We start from the raw sequence: 15,983 nt of genomic DNA, 5'->3' as shown, positions 1-15,983 counted from the left end.
AGTGCTTGAAAAGGTTCTTTTGAGCCTGACCTGATTTAGAAGTATATTAGTAGACTGACCCTAAGCAAATTGACTTCTGGGTATCCTATATGCCATGCTTTAACATCAAAATAATTCTATGGCTTGGGGTTTTTCCTTTTTTTTTTTTTTTTAAACCAGAAACATGCCTATAAAGAACATGCATGGAAACAGAGTTACTGCAAACCTTTTTAGAGACAGACGTCAGCAGGAGACAGATCCAAAAATATTTTATGCATTTGTACTGCCTATGTGCATAGGTACTATTATACTTGCCCATTTATGAATAACAGGAATAAATAACACAAGTGATCCGATTATTGAAACCAGAAGAAAAGTCCATAAGAACATTCGATCAAGCACCTGAGCAATAAATTTCCAGTCTTCAACAACCTAAAAACCAAAGAACATATAAGAGCTGTTCAGTACATGCAAGAGCAGGTAGAAATACAGCATCAGACCCTGCAATAGTTAACCACTTCACATTTGCTTCCCCCTCCCAATCAGGTCAATTTGATAACCCCTCTTTTATATTTACACACACAAACACACACACACACAATATATATTTAAGAATCACACTATGACCTAGAGCAGGAACAAACTTCTCTTTATGACTGGTAAACCATACAGCACAAATATTAGGTTTTAATGGAGCAAATGACCCTGACAAGCATTGATCATCCTCAACTATACAGAGAGAAAAATCTGTAGGCAATTTTATAATACACAAGGATTTAGGATTCATGCCACAGCCTCCTCATAAAGTAGAATTCCCAGGCAGGAGCTAGATGCAAAAGTTGTATAAGATTAACAGTACACAGCAGCTGTTGTATTATATACAAAGCCTGAAAACTGAAGTTATCACTGCAGGAAATTACACACCAGGGAGAACACTCACAGTACTTTCAAAACTGTTTTCCTTTTTGATAGGATTACTCCCATCTATACACAGTTTTGCAAGTACGTGTAACATAGTTACGCAAGCAAATTAAAACCCTGCCAGACAAGTATTTTTCATTTGAAATGGAGCTGTCTACATTTCCCAGGCCTACTACTTCCTAAGAGGCAAGGCTACAACACTAGTTGTGTACATTTTATTTTCAATAGTCAGGGCTAACAACTTTCTGCAGGTAAAGCTTGCATTCTCGGGAGGCCAAATAACAAAACACAGGTGAGTGCCCCCGTCATCTATGTATTCAGTTCTGAGGTTTAGAGTTGCAGCAACATTTCACACACAAAAAAAAAAAAATCATCTTTCTTGTCACTCACAGGTCAAACAGAGTAGGCTCAGTAAGAGAAAGAAAACTAACCATCATTTTGCTGTAAATTATATATTTAATAGCAAACTACTTTATTTGCCTTGTATAAACAAGGCATGGGTATACTATGCATTGCATATACACTGATCCTGTTTTAACAGTACAGTGGATATACCAGTACAGTAGATATTAGTTATTCAAAATCCAGGCTGTATCTCTTGCGATAATATTAGAATCCTGAGAAGCTGCATCAGAGGAGTTAGCTTACTCCTAGGCTAGCATAGGAGCACATACCTCTCAACAACCAGCAACTTCTGAAGACAATCATTTCTGTGTAAATGGAAAGAATCTCAGACTTCACTGTCAGAAACATGCAGCAACATCATGAGACCAGACAGCAAACTTCTGTATTTCTATACTGGCCTGAAAATAGCATGTCGATCTCTCATGCTCCGGTGGTGCCAGTTTCAAAGCAAGGAAAGAAAATAAATTCATAATGCTCTTACCTGCATGGTGTAAATATCCACTAAGGATAGTTCAGAGTGCAAATGTACAGACTGAAAAAACAACCCTCAGACATCTTTCGATATAATTTAAAAACCAATAATGATAGGGCTACAAGAAATCTCTTGAGATTGTTGAGTCCATGTGTAATCTCAGCACAAAATGGCTAATATACAGTAATAGCCTGTATTTGAAGTAATACAAATTACAGAATTAAAAAAATGCTTTTATTTAGAATCAAAAGCTCCAAAATAAGGCTTAGCAATATTTATTGTAAAGATGTAAATCAAATGTATGTTTCAGGTAGCCTTCAGGTACAAAATTAAAATGAGAAATACCTATTTCTTTCATCATGAAAATACCTACAGTGCTGCTGGATGTTAACAGCTACAGTATATGCTCTTATAACAGACAAATGACTGAAACCGTATAATTAACAGGAGTTTACTTCTAGAAAAAAACAGAAGTACATAAAGAATCCAAGGACAGCCCAATATCTCCGTATTGTAGCATACTTCTTCCCCATGAAGTACAAAAATTGGAAATCCTAGCGCATATTTAATATGCGACCACTTAGCAAACCATTACTTGTTTAATTTTTACTTCTAACAAAATTAGCGTAATATGACTAATACACCCACCTCACGAACTTCATTTTCCTTCATAACATGCCTCGTAATATACCGGATAGAATCTAGAGCTGCTTCCAAGGTGTTCCTAGATGATTCTGATCCGTTCATATTTCCTGTTTCCTCCTTCTGCGCAAAGTATCTATCTACGTGACTTCTCATGCAAAGCAGCTTGGGAAGCTTGTGAAGAAATATCTTGCGAACCCAAGGTGCCATAGCATTGTGTGTAGACGAAGAGCGATGATGAATATTGATAGCAAAGACAGTTATCACAATGGACAATGTCACAAATATCATAGTAAACACCAAGTACTCTCCTATAAGTGGGATAACTTTAGAAGATGATGGAATAATCTCTTCAATGACAAGAAGAAAAACAGTCAAAGATACCAGGACTGAAGTGCAAAGGGAAATTTTTTCACCTTCATTTGAAGGAAGATAGAAGACAAGGACAGTTAGAAATGAAAGTCCAATACAAGGAATAATGAGAAACAACGTGTAAAAGAGTGGCAGACGTCTAATTATAAACGAATATGTAACAAAGGGATACCAGCAGCATCCGTCAGTTCTATTTCCTTTGCTCCCTGTTGCAGTCACTATTTCCCATTCTCCGTTATCAAAAAAGTCTCTTTTGTCAACATCATAATCTTCTAGAATTATATCAACTTGTGAGCCATCGTAAGTCCAGGAACCAAATTTCATAGAGCAGTTTTGGAGGTCAAAAGGAAAGAAGGTTACATCAATAGTACAAGAACTTTTATAGTTTGCTGGTGGAGTCCAAGCAATGGTGCCATCATATTTTACCACAGTTTTTGTAGACGTTCCCTCAAAACGTCCATCTGCACTGAAAGAGAGATATATGTATGCATTTATGATGGAGTGTGTGTGTTTTAAATAGGAAAATATGTTTCGCTAATGTCATTTCAGCTGTTTGCTCCTTCAAAATTTTGTATTGCAGAGTCCACTTCTCAAGTTTTTTTGGTTGGTTGGTGTTTTTTTTCTCTTTTGTTTTAGTTTTTTAAACCTGAATCTCATACAGGTAGACAGCTTTTCAATAGTGAAGAACATTTTCAAGTCATGAAAAGATCTGTACAACTTTTGGTGGTTCTGATGATTAAAGCAAGGGATTATAAAAATCCTGACTTTTAGCCCCATGACCAAACTCCAATGTTTCTGTTGCTAATACAACAGAAATATATTTAACTTTCATGAATTATCATCATTCAAGAAAAAAAAACCACTCTAAACAGATAATACTTGGGTGCCACCTCCAAACTTGAAGTTATAATCAGTGTAACAGCTTTTCTTGTCTCAGCAAGTCATAAAAAGTTAAAGTGTTATACACGCACCTGAATTAAGCAGAAAGGTTCATTCAAAATTTATTTCTTCTGGGATCCATTACTTTACAGAAAACAAACTTACAGTTGAGGGTCCTCCACTTCAAATCCATGCTGAATATGACTTGCATAGCCATATTGAACAGCACGAGTTAGTTAATCCTCTCCCATTACACACTCCCTCTACACTACTAGTTTGTACCAAACACTGTGCAAAACGATGTCTTCTAATTAACAAAGAGCTAATATGAATAAGTGGAAATAAACTTTTCAAAGACTGGAAATGCCATACAGAAGCAAACGAAAACTTGCATTTTACATAGCAACAAAATCAATATGCATTTGGAAGCAAATTCTAATGTCTTCCACACATTCTTAGCTCTATTAAATGTACATGCATGGTCCACTCAGCGAGCCCTGTACAAGCAGCTTGGATGGTAAAGTGAGAAAGACTAAATGTATTTTATATGAAAAGATTAAAATCTTACTTGTCATACAACACAATGTCTGGAATCCAAATAGAATCTGATGGGACACGAATAGATGTTATTCCAGCATAGTCTTCAGGATTCCATCTTAATTTTACATCTATCCATTCCTGTAGATGCATGAAATGAAAAAATCATAATTGTGAAGTTTATTTAGGCAGGACAAGATCTGATGAAAACAGATATAAAGGCAATTTAAAATAAATAAATGCAAACTTCCAAAAGTCTTCTAAAACATACAACACTGAATGTGCTGAACAGACAACTGATATCACGTTTGCTTTCTGTTATAAGAGCCAATTCACAGTATTTCTGCAGAGACCTTAAAATATTCATTTCCTTTGTCAGAGCATGTTTACACAAATAAAATATATTATAAGCTGAAACAAATTTGAAGGAAAAAAACAGCTTCTGGATGAACATAGAGAAGTTTGGAAACTGATCAGAAGCAATATAAAATTTTTCATCAAAACAAACAAAAAAAACTGGCTGCAACTCACCATCCTATTTCCACCAGCAACGCTAAAAATAACACCATTAAAAACATAGTAGTATTTTGGTATTTTTATGTTTGAACTAAAAGCTCAAGAAGAAAAAAAAAAGGCAAGTTTCTAAGAGTTAGATATAAGACAATTTTAAACACGTTCAGGTCAGTTCTTATTTCATTTGAACTGGTTTAACTGCAACAAGTTTTGCAGAAATTACTAAGAGGGAACAAAGTTTTCTCATCAATATATTCCTATCTATCTCATATTTGCTAAGTAGCAACAAGGTTTTCCAGAAAATAAATGCCTGAACTTAGTTACTGGAGAAGAAGAGAATGGGAAGAACCAAGAAAAACAAAAGGAAGTTGCCAAATAAAAATAATTTAGTTAGTGTGTAAGTAGAATTACGGTCTGCAACAATTCCTCAAGCTTAAATTGAGAATGATTTGTGAGAAGCATTTCCCAAGCTAATAGTGGCCACTCAGTGTACCATTGGACTTTGATTATTATCAAGCCTGAGGCTTTCTCCTAATGAGAAACAAATATTCTTAAGAGGAAAAAGTAGCTTTCTGTAGCAAGCATATACAACTCTGAAATTCTTCAGTGCTAGTTATCCAACTTCTGACAACAGAAATACATTAAAACAATAATACAAACGATTACAAAAATCCATCATACTTTTCTTAACGCAGTTTTAAAAAGAAAGCTTATGTACCAAAGCAGTAACTTTTATGGCTATACACATGCCTTGGTCTGCATGCAGCCATGCAGTGCAGTGTCAGATTTCTTTTAATCAGGTACTTTTTCTTCCTCCCAATTTACTTTTTTTTTTTTAAACTGACTTTTATAGCAATTAATCCTTTAAAGCACTTCTAGGGACATTTTGTAAAGATAACACATAAAACAAGAATTTATGCACTTAAGTTCTCAATACATAAATATTTAACGTTACTTCCAACTTTTGATTTGCAGTTATGAAACTTCAGATTTTTTTACTCATAGTTTACACTTACCTGTTTCAACCAGACATTTGTTGTCATCAGTTGATTTTTCTCATCCTATAAAAATGAAGTGCATTTATGAAAAAGATTGCACAGCACATTCATAGTAACTAAGCTCTATAGTTCATACAGGTTTGTAATTTAAAATACAGAAAGCACTTCTAAAAACATTCTAGTCTTTGGTAAGTACATTTATATGAGAGCCTTTTAAACTTTACTTTTTTAAAAGTTGCATTTTCCCTCTTCTGTGTCTCTTTCCTCCCTTCATTTTATTTTGACTGTATTTCACGCAGTCTTACTGATTTTCTAAGAGGAAAAGAGCTATAAGATGAAAAATTCCTCTTGCAACCATAACCAATGTATTCAACATGAAAAGAATATTCTGAAGTGAAAAGTCTCAGAAAAAAAAAATCTGGTTCATCTTTTTTATATGACAAGTAATGCCAAGAGATAATCTTTCTTACTATGGAAGCAACGTATTTGAAGCCTTTCAGGGTATTTGTTTATTTTTTCCTGGTTAGGAAGGGGAAAAAAGGAGTAGTATTTGCAAGTGTTACTGAATTTTAAAAGAGGAGACAGATAAGGCTTAAAAATTTGGCTTTTTTTTTTCCCTAGTGAGTAAGTATATTAAAACACAATTCCCTAGGCTTATTAAGCACTTCACTCACTTCTTTTTTTTTTGCTGAAAACTACTAAACATAAAAGCCCCTTGTTTTCTCAATCACTTTGTCATCACTTCTTCATGCCCCCTTCTACAGTGTATTTCTCATTACACTTATAATCATTTTAAATGTTTAATCTACCATGTTTAAGCTAAAATATGCACACTTATTTCACCTCATACTACATTCAAAAACTGTAAGAAGTAGGGAAAAAAGTAAATACATACCACATCTACTAGCTGAGAGATTGCAAGACCAAACTTGATTTTTATTGTATCATTCAAGCGTTCCACTGGACGAACCCATCTTTGATAGTCTTCAAATAAGTGTTTAAACAAGCGATCTTCACTTTTAGCAATAAAAGACGGTTCAGATACGCCTATACAACAAAAGTAACTTATTAACATTGATTTAAATGAACAGAGTACATCTGCCTTCCTGTGTCCAAACAGCTGCAATTATGTTGATGCAGTATTAAATTTCTCATCTTATCCCCTTTCATCTGGAAGCGTGGCCAACGTTGTGCAAGAATGTTATAGCTTACCTGCTTTTATTAGCATCTCCATACCACTATCACAGTCTTTAAATCTGTGACTCACGAACAGAAGATAACATCAGCAATAATAAAGGCCAAATGAACTTTTGTCATTGACCTGGTGCCATATAATTACAGAAAGTCTCTAGAACTGAAAACTTATTTGTAAGAGACTGAAGTTCTATCATTCTAAACCAAGGTGGCACTTCTTAAAACCTGCACCCACACCATACAGGTCTTCAGTATATCACATAGCTTGTGCTCCTGTTTGAAATACAATTATCTTCATGTTCCAAGCCTTCTTTTTTCTCATGGTTATGCATCTATGATGCATAAGATGTATAAGAGCACTCCCCCCACCACCCCATTTTGTACTCTAAACACGCGCTAATCTATTTACCAGTGATTCCTCTATTTATTCTAATGTTTTATAGACCGGAAGGCGCCTTTCTCTTTAAATAATAGCGTGCAGTTAGTTCATTTTCAGAGCACTCAGGGATTCATCTCAAGGCCTGGAGACCAACTGATGGCCCAGAACAGCCAAAAATCTTTGTGGGCAGCTTACAAAGAGCAGCAAACAGAATACCTGGAAGAGCTTTGGACAAAAGCACTGTAAATGTAGGAACTGCAGGCAGAGAGCAGCCCACATTTGAAAGCAGGTATTTAAGTCATTCCAAGTACGCCATCAAGCAACTGCTGTCCTTTATCTTAAAGGATCCAGGAGAGATGAGTCCTTTACACCTGTTGTCTCACTGAAGTACGATCAGTAGAAACACTGCTACCCAAACTAGGGTAAAGCTTCACATTTCTCTGTTGTGAGACACCATGTAAAAAATTATATACCCCAAATAACACGACAAGGGTGAACATGGGGAAAATCTGGGGAGAGAGGAGGACAAGAGGAAAGATCCGTACCCAGTAAATAACCTGGGTAAGAAGAGCTTTCAGGTGAAGGCAGCGTGGAACAAGAGCACCGCCTCCAGAAGCAGTGCAAGCTGCAGGCATCGCCCTGACAGAAACGGCTTCGGGAGGGCCTCCGACACCCAGGCCGAGGTCAGAGCAACTAGCAGGAGACAGGAACACCTGCTTTAGGAAAGGTTTCTTGCTGGTCACTGACGGGATTTAACCTGACTGACATGACTGCACAAGAAAGACCTCACAATTATTACATTTGGTCTAAGGGGTAGAGTAAACCAAAGAAAGACGTTAACAATCATCTCTTTTTAGTGCAGATTTAAAATGCCCCATTACATAAACACATGGCACGACCTTTCTAGAAATGATGTGCTCGCTACCAGTCTAAAAAAAGATGCATCAAGAATAGAAAAGCACCAGAGAATGGCATAACTGGATTAAAAGCAGAGGCAGACATCCACACGAGTAGAGATTTAAAAGATTAACATTATTTTGTTTGGCAAGGAGGTGAATTTGGTGCACATAGCAGACGCAGACAAAGTAGTGAATGACACATGCAGACAAATCAGTCATGGTATTTAGGCTTTTTCATTGAAGAAGGGAAAGGAAACAAAAGGATCAGTTAAATAAACAATTTCTAGTTGAAGTTTATTATCATAAGCATTCAGTGAACCACAGATTGTCAGACACAAGAGGACTAAACTTTCACAATAGCCTCAGATTACTGAGCTGAGCCTGGGCAGGTAGCACCACACTGCACATCAGCTCTCACTTTAACACAAATTGCAGGATCCATCTCACAACTTGATCAACAGTTTGAGGGCTTGCATTTGACTGGCTAGCCCTATTAGGGCACCAATTTAGCTGGGCCTAGACACCTAGGGCACCAAAGCTTTTCTTTTCCTGCCATCCATCAAAGCACTGTGCTGCTAGCCCAGCCCTGTGAGGGCTCCCTACCTCCTGCACTGCAGCTCTGGGACAGCCCAGGAGAAACAGCATTATGAGCCCTAACTGGTTTGTGCCTGAAACTTTACAGTCGGGACAAAAACAGAATTGTGCCTTCAGCAAAGGATCAGCAAAGCAGGAGCAGCAGGACCCCTTTTCCCTGTAAATCCCACCGTACGCTAAGGTGCAGCCGAACAGCTCTTGTTGTATGCCAAATCAGCACTTCGGTTTTCATACAGCCCACCCTCCTGTTTCAAAATACCCCTCTGTTTACACAGTAGTTCACTCATGGGCAAACACCACGCTGCTGGTCAATGAGCTGTTAGCTGTGCGCGCTGTACAGCCGCCTGCCCCTGTTAGCTGCGTGTGCTGCAGAGCTGCCTGCCCCTGTTAGCTGTGTGTTGTACGGCCGCCTGCCCGTTACTCGTGTGATGTACAGCCGCCGCCTGCCCCTGGTACCCGTGTGTTGTACGGCCGCCTGCCCGTTACCTGCACGTACTGCACAGTCGCCTGCCCCTGCCGCCACGGGGACGTGTAGAGGCAGGAAGCAAACGGTGAGCTCGCCCCGTACCCTGGCTGCTCCTCTGCGGGACACACGGAAATGCTTCGGACATAAGGATTGCTGCCCAAAAGGATGTAGCAACACGGCATTGCATGCATGCAACCCATCGCAGCTATTGGGTTAAGGTGTACTTATTTTCACTGATACCTTATAAGCCCCAAGTACCCTCATTAGCCAAGGACAACTTCTTATTTGTAACTACATGGATTTGCCAGGTCCTGCTTTTTGCAGACACCTGAAAGAATGCTTCCTGAGGATACAACTTAATTTCTTTATTTCTATATCCCTATTTCCTGAATTATGGATAGTTTCGTATATATTTCAGCCTAATGTTTCATAAATACCCGATTTTTGTATTAGCATTAATTACATTTCCCTTTTACAGTTAGGACACTGTACTGCATTTTTGAACAATCTGCAGCGACGACACAGCTGGGCATTCTCTCTCTGATAATTGACCTTGAAGCAATGCAGAGGCAGAGCTGCACTCTCACAGTTTCCATGTTCCTGTAAGACGACCTCTAGTACACCAGCACAGCACCTCCAGGGTACACGCTGTCCAGGGGCAGCTTCTCTTATGCTGTGCTAAACAAGGACGTGCTCTCTTAACACTTTTCCCGGCTTAAAAAAAGGTTTTTCAAACATTTTTTCACTCAGACCTACAGTATACTCACCAATTAATAAGATGACCACATTTACTAACAATATCATCCAACTAGTTTTCTCAGACTTCTTTCTTTCACAGCAATATCCACGCTCCTCCCAGACTTCTGGTTAGCTGCTGTGCTTCCTGATATGCCGGGGCACTCTGGCCGCTAAGAGGAGCTTCCATCCAGGAGAGATGGCAGGCAGGCTGGAGATGCAGGCTGGTAAAAGCATAATGAGCTGGCAAAAATAAAATAAATAACCCCCCACTTTTGGATGTTTTATTTCCTAGGACCACACAGCTCACCCATCACACAAATTGCAGGTGTTCAATTTCTCCTTTCTGTGTGTCTGTATGCTTTTAGGATTATAAGGTGTGTAACTGTTAAAGTTTGTTACTGGTGTTAGCACCAAGAAAAAGATTCTGAAGAACTGGTGCTAAACAGAAAACAAGTACAGGAGGAATGAAAGGTGAAATACAGTTAATGGCTTAGGACAGCAGGCTGGCTACACCGGTTGGAGGCGAGCAAAAAGAGGATAAAACCTATGAGTAGCGTGATTAGCAAGCAGACGATCCGCAGTGTGAGTCCCGCGCTAAACCAGACAGGGAGGAGATGGAAGCCCCCAGCTCCGCCACCAGCGCACTGCCCCACACTCCGGGAAGGTTTTGCAGCCTTTGAAGGGCCATTCTGAGCACCCCTGTGCTTACGTGGCTTTACTTTGGCTGACATCAGGTAAGTTCTGCGTCCTAAATCCAAGGTAGTAGCCACCCTGTTCCGTGACAAACCCAGTGGCAATGTCTACTTTTATTTACACCTGAAACTCTTCCCCACTCAATCTTTTCCAGAGTGATTCCACGCCGAGCACAGAAAGAGCCCTCAGTCATAGGAGGAAGCACTAGATGTTGGCCAAAAGTCTCTCTCTGCAAAGCACACTCATGATTTAAAACAAAAAGCCACCAACTTTGACATAGTTTGTAGTTGAAGCATCCTGTTTGCCGAAAAGCTCAGTAGAAGTTGCAAGCAGTAATAAAAGTAGTGACAAAACGTGTACGCTTCCTTAGAAAAAGAACACGTGGGAATTCCAGGAATAAATGACTTAAGTCAAAGCATTTCCTAATTGATAGGACTGAGTGGTAGCAACCTCGGGTTGTCCTTGGATCACCACCTGGTGTGCTTGGAGAAGAGATTCACGGTCCAGGGGAGATGGGTAGTAAGGGTCACTTTTTAGGAACCTAATGTTAAGGTGCAGATTTAAAATAAATACATATTCTTAATGCAGATATATAACCAAATATCACTACAATGAAAATAACACTACTAAGGACAATAGTTGTGACCAAATATTCTTACTTTCTGGTTAACGCTAGACTCTTTAATGGCCCATTAGCATAACGTACAGGCGGCTCTCCACAAATCTAACTACTACGAACTACAACACAACTAGTTTGCCCACAAACCAGAATGCTGAATGCATATGCACAGTACATATGCTTTCAGTACACTTGCATTTTTAAGATGATACTCTATTCTTTTTAGTACATTTTACATGATTTATAACGAAGCACCTTGAAGGCTACAAGTGCAACAGCAACAGTTTACACCTTACTCTAAAACTGTTCAGTGGTCATTTAGAGAGAAATTAAAATATATTTCCATCTTTCCTATAAACTCCAATTTTTTCTACATTCAGCATTGGTGTTTTTCCTCTAAGTTTACAGCCCTGGTCACATCACAACGTTTGGGTAGCTGGTGATGACTTTAACTGCAAGCCACGTTTATAATGCAGCAGACAGGAAAAAGCAGAACAAGATGATTTTCAATAGTAACTACACAGATCTCTTTCTGTCTAAAGCTTTCTTTGCATTTTCAAGAACCTCCTGCCACCACTTCATTGATCAGAAGAGATGTGAAAACGTTTTATGCTCAATTTAATAAGTTAATCTTTTCATTGATTTCCCCTCCCCCCCTTTTAAATGATTGAGCCAGTTTCTGTATGGCCCTCAGTATTTTTCCCTACTTCTCCTTCTATGCCTTAGTGACCGGATTGCTGTCAGCTGCTGACAGTTCAAGTACCCAGTTAGGAGCAAGCATCAAGAAAGCACAAAACAAAATGTTACCAGAATGCCCCTAAGTCAAAGCAGGATTACCACCAATTCTGCCCAGTTTACCGAGCAAGAGCCCGAAGAGGCAGTCCCTGTCTTCTGTACTTCCTACGGGCCTTTTTTTCTTCCCTGGCTAAGAAATAAAGCCAAACGCCACCACAAGCACAGAAAACACACCACAGCCAAACCAAACCCCACCAGCACAGGAAAGGCAGCCTTTCTTAACCATTGCTTCTTGGTGGCTCTTTGTGCAAAATTGTTCTGCTTTCTTCTTTTCAGACACTGTCTGGATACCTCAAAGGTTAACAGTCCCTGAGCAACAGCCCTTTGTTTCTGTCACTGTGTGTTACTACATCCCTTACAGCGCTAGCTACCACAGTAGCTAATTTTAAAATTTTTTAAAATTTTTAAAATTTTCCATTTATTTCAGGATTATCAAGTTCCTGGGAGGATTCCTACTTTCTCTCGTACCTAGCACAGCAATAACCTGCCAACCAGCAGCAACACCCAGTGACTTACTGCAGGCATGAAACTCCCAAGGATTTTGAGCTGTGATGTTGCTTGGCCCTAACCACTAGGAACAGAGGTACACGACCTGCAGACAGAAAGCAGGAAAGACATTTCTTACATTCAATTTTAATGAAAGTTTTCCACTTGGTAGTTGAAAAGTACAACTAGGCTATCCCCTACCAGCTTAGCATCAAGGGATAATTACTGCTCGCATTAACGAATGCATGTGCAAGTTCTATAAATAACAGATCAGCATACTGTATGGCCACACAGTTTGCAGTTAATCAGGAAACACACGATCAGCTGCAGAGTGCCCCTTCCCTGTGTGGCGTTTTTTAGATGCACTGTTTGGAGCACAAACTGCCCCTTTCCGAGTACCCACGTTGTATGGTAAGTACATGGATGTGCCAAACACCTTCCTGCGCTCTCCAGCAAAGCCAGGGCCAGCGGCAGTCTCCTGATGAAGCACCACCTCCAGGTCCGGGGCGCTTCCTTGTGAGTCCACTGGCACCCACACTCTGCTCCATTTTCAGGGGAGAGAACTCTGATCCTCCTCCCTGCCCAGCAGCGAGGGCAGGCCTATGAACAGGCTGCCTAGAAGCGTGGGCAGAGCCTCAGGGCAGACGTTCTGGTATCTCAGAAGCCACTGGGCCCTTTTTTGTTGGATTTAAGAAATGCAGGAGTCTGTCACCTCTCTTAAGCCACTTTTAGCCCTCAGCTCACCACAGGAGATGTGCATCGTTCTCACCCGACTGTTGACCTGCCAGCGAGGACTGAGGATGAACCACAAAGGCAGCACCGAGGAATGCTGAGTGCAAGCAGCAGAAAACATTTACACAGAAAGTGTGGATTGCACAGGGAGTAAAAGGAAGAGCGAGTACATAGAATTTTAAAGGTCAAGCCATTTATTCATACAGATTTAATTTAGTGGGCATGTATCATGGAAGCAAACCTAGGTAAACAATTTATCAATGGATGTAAATCTTTCTGCAAATAGGACACAGGCCTTGGGCTTTTGACAAGTTGCCAGCACAGCCCTGGGTGCTACAAACGTTGCACACTGGCATTATCTTCCGCCCACAATAGCAGTTTGCTCATACAGCTTGATTCCAGTCTTGGACACACTGGAACATACGAACCACAGCTCACAGATATTCAGAAACTCTGATAAAAACAGAGGCAGAGCGGGAGATTTCAGAACATATCAAATAAAAACCAGGTTTAACCATTGTGGAAAGTGGGAAAGTACCCAAGTACCTCCTTTTCCTGTTCCTCTCACAAATCAAGTTTCTCCACAAATCAGTGTTTGCATTTTTCTTCCTAAGAATCTCCAAAGAAAGAAAAAATACATTAAGGGTAAAAATAAAAATAAATAAATAAATAACAACCCAAGAGCCTCTTCCAAGGAGGAAGGCCTGCAGCTCCCCGTTGGTCAGGAGAAGGATCGGTTGTGCCAAGCCGAGCGGCGCACGTTGGGGTGAACGAGCTCCCAAGGAGACACCACCACAGCCCCGCACACAGCACAGCAGTGTTCTGTGTGGTGGTTAACTCCTGGCTCAATCCGTGCATTTAAATCTCGCCTCCTCGTTTAAGATACACAGCAAGGAACAGAACTTACATTTTGGCTGTACATTAAATCAGCTCATGCTTCATCTTGTCAAATCAGAATGATCCAGGATAAAAGGTTAGTCCATCACTAGACTATTAACTAAAGGAAACATCAAATTTATTTTCATTTGCTTTTAAAGTATCATCAGAACAAAGTCACATCCATAATTCACTTCTGCTCATTAGAATGATTGCTGTACCACACGCAAAACAGCAGTCTAAAATAATTTTACCTGTATGTCAACTGTACTTTTTGAGGTTATTATTTCTGCTTGGCCCATATCTTAATAATAGGCAGCAGTAATGTTTTCTAAGCTTAACAGCAAATCTCATTTTATTTTAGATCAAATGCTGTGAAAAGACAGCTTTATCCTTACTACGTATGGTGCGTTCTCAAAGTTACAACTACTGGCTTACGCCAAAAGGCCAAATTCGGCCTAACCTGGTTGCAGGTACTTACATACACTGCCGTATTTGCTACATAATGCCCCATAGTAATACCACTTCACAAGATCTTTCACCACGATGAAAAGCACTGCTTTTGTAAATACCGAGACCAGGACTTGTCTTTTAAACCATATTTAGCAGTAACAGATTGCAGTTTTGTATGCTGAACTAAAAACAAGATGCCAAAACAATTCACTGTCCTTAAGCCACACTTATGGCCATTCTTAAACTTTGTGCTAACATTCAGAAGAGTCAATTTGATTTTTCGTTAACTTCCTTTCTGCTTCTGAATACTGCAGTGGTGACTTCAGGATTTTTTTCCGAGAGCCTCAGCAACGTGCCCAAACATCACACAGAGCGTTCAGAAGCAGTTATTTATCCGTAATTCCTCGCAGGAGCGTCGGCTTCGCCCCGCCGGCCCCGTGCCCCTCACGCCCGGTTCCTCCCCACACCCGCTCCAGGTGTCAGGGCCCGGCCCGACGCCGAGACCCTCGGGCTGAGGCGTGGCGGACCGCGAGGACCCGCGTTACAGACGTGCAGGGTCACCGCCCGCTGGGGCGCCGGGACCCGCTGCGGTGACCGGAACGGGCTTTGTGAAGTTTGCCCTCCCGCCGGCTGCCAACGCAGAGCGCAGGCACCACGGACCTGGGATCGCGGCTTTGTGAGGGGTGAAAGGAGCGGGACTCCGAGGCAGAGCCGCTTCGGAGCCTCGGCAGCGCTGCTCGCGCCGTGCAGCCCAGCTCGCCGGGCACTCCGTCCCCTCCGCCGGGCACGGCTCCTCAGCGCTCCTCAAGGGCCGCCCCGCGCCCGGCCGCGCTCGGCCTCAGCTCCGCCACACCCGAGCGGCCCCCGCCGGGCCCTCGGACCCCCTCAGAGCCCGCCCCGGTCCCCTCAGCGCCCGTCCCGGCGAGCCGCTCCCGCGCAGCGGCTGCCCGGGCTTCGAGAGGGCTGCCCGCTCCGCGCCACGCCGCGCCCTCCCGCCCTCACCCCGCGGGGCGCCTTACCGGCGTAGGGGGCACGGGCGGCGGGGCCGGCTTCGGGCTTGCCGAGGACGGGCACGAAGAGGCAGGCGAGGAGGAGCAGGGGGCGGCCGCAGCGCAGCCGGGTGCCCGGCTCGGCCATGGCTCGGACACGGCCCCCCTCCGCCTCAGCGCCCCGCGGCGGGCACGGGGCTCGGCTCCGCTCCCAACGGGCGCCGCTGGCCCCGCCCCGCCGGGGAGCCGTGAGAGGGCGCGAGGGGCGGGCGCGGGGCCGGTGGGGGCAGCAGCGCCTTCCCCTCCTACCCCCTCCCCTCCCCGTCTGACCTCCGTGAGGGGAGCGGCGGGA

At 41.9% G+C, this 15,983-nt stretch overlaps 1 protein-coding gene across 9 annotated transcripts; it reads right to left on the bottom strand.

The window, feature by feature from the left end:
* Positions 1-129: 129 nt before the first annotated feature.
* On the bottom strand, positions 130-15,921 carry CHRNA5 (cholinergic receptor nicotinic alpha 5 subunit). 9 transcript variants are annotated; one of them, XM_080551366.1, is made up of 9 exons: positions 15,662-15,854; positions 14,221-14,310; positions 13,860-13,930; positions 13,655-13,766; positions 6,614-6,765; positions 5,737-5,781; positions 4,239-4,348; positions 2,426-3,257; positions 130-411 (listed from the first exon to the last, which is right to left on the bottom strand). In XM_080551366.1, exons 4-9 carry the CDS (start codon positions 13,698-13,700, stop codon positions 250-252), a joined length of 1,347 nt encoding a protein of 448 aa, XP_080407492.1. In that variant the 5' UTR covers positions 13,701-13,766; positions 13,860-13,930; positions 14,221-14,310; positions 15,662-15,854; the 3' UTR covers positions 130-249. The 9 variants fall into 9 exon arrangements, with proteins under 9 accessions (XP_080407492.1, XP_080407494.1, XP_080407490.1 ...); XM_080551368.1 differs by lacking the exons at positions 14,221-14,310; positions 15,662-15,854 and adding exons at positions 10,018-10,209; positions 12,612-12,687 and having other exon boundaries at positions 13,860-13,876; XM_080551364.1 differs by lacking the exon at positions 14,221-14,310.
* Positions 15,922-15,983: the final 62 nt, after the last annotated feature.

The sequence above is a fragment of the Anser brachyrhynchus genome, assembly GCF_964034855.1.
Source record: "Anser brachyrhynchus genome assembly, chromosome: 11".
Taxonomy (NCBI): domain Eukaryota; kingdom Metazoa; phylum Chordata; class Aves; order Anseriformes; family Anatidae; genus Anser; species Anser brachyrhynchus.
Note: the sequence above shows the minus strand (reverse complement) of the source record. Positions and strands in the feature narration are given on the sequence as shown.

Bases quoted from the DNA above. Each gene is read 5' to 3' on its own strand.
- CHRNA5 (XM_080551363.1), bottom strand. From the start codon at position 15,779: ATGGCCGAGCCGGGCACCCGGCTGCGCTGCGGCCGCCCCCTGCTCCTC. The intron at 6,766-15,661 runs GTAAGGCGCCCC...TTTGTTGTATAG, and splicing joins CGCCCGTGCCCCCTACGCCG to GCGTATCTGAACCGTCTTTT. The intron at 4,349-5,736 runs GTAAGTGTAAAC...ATGCATCTACAG, and splicing joins CAAATGTCTGGTTGAAACAG to GAATGGATAGATGTAAAATT.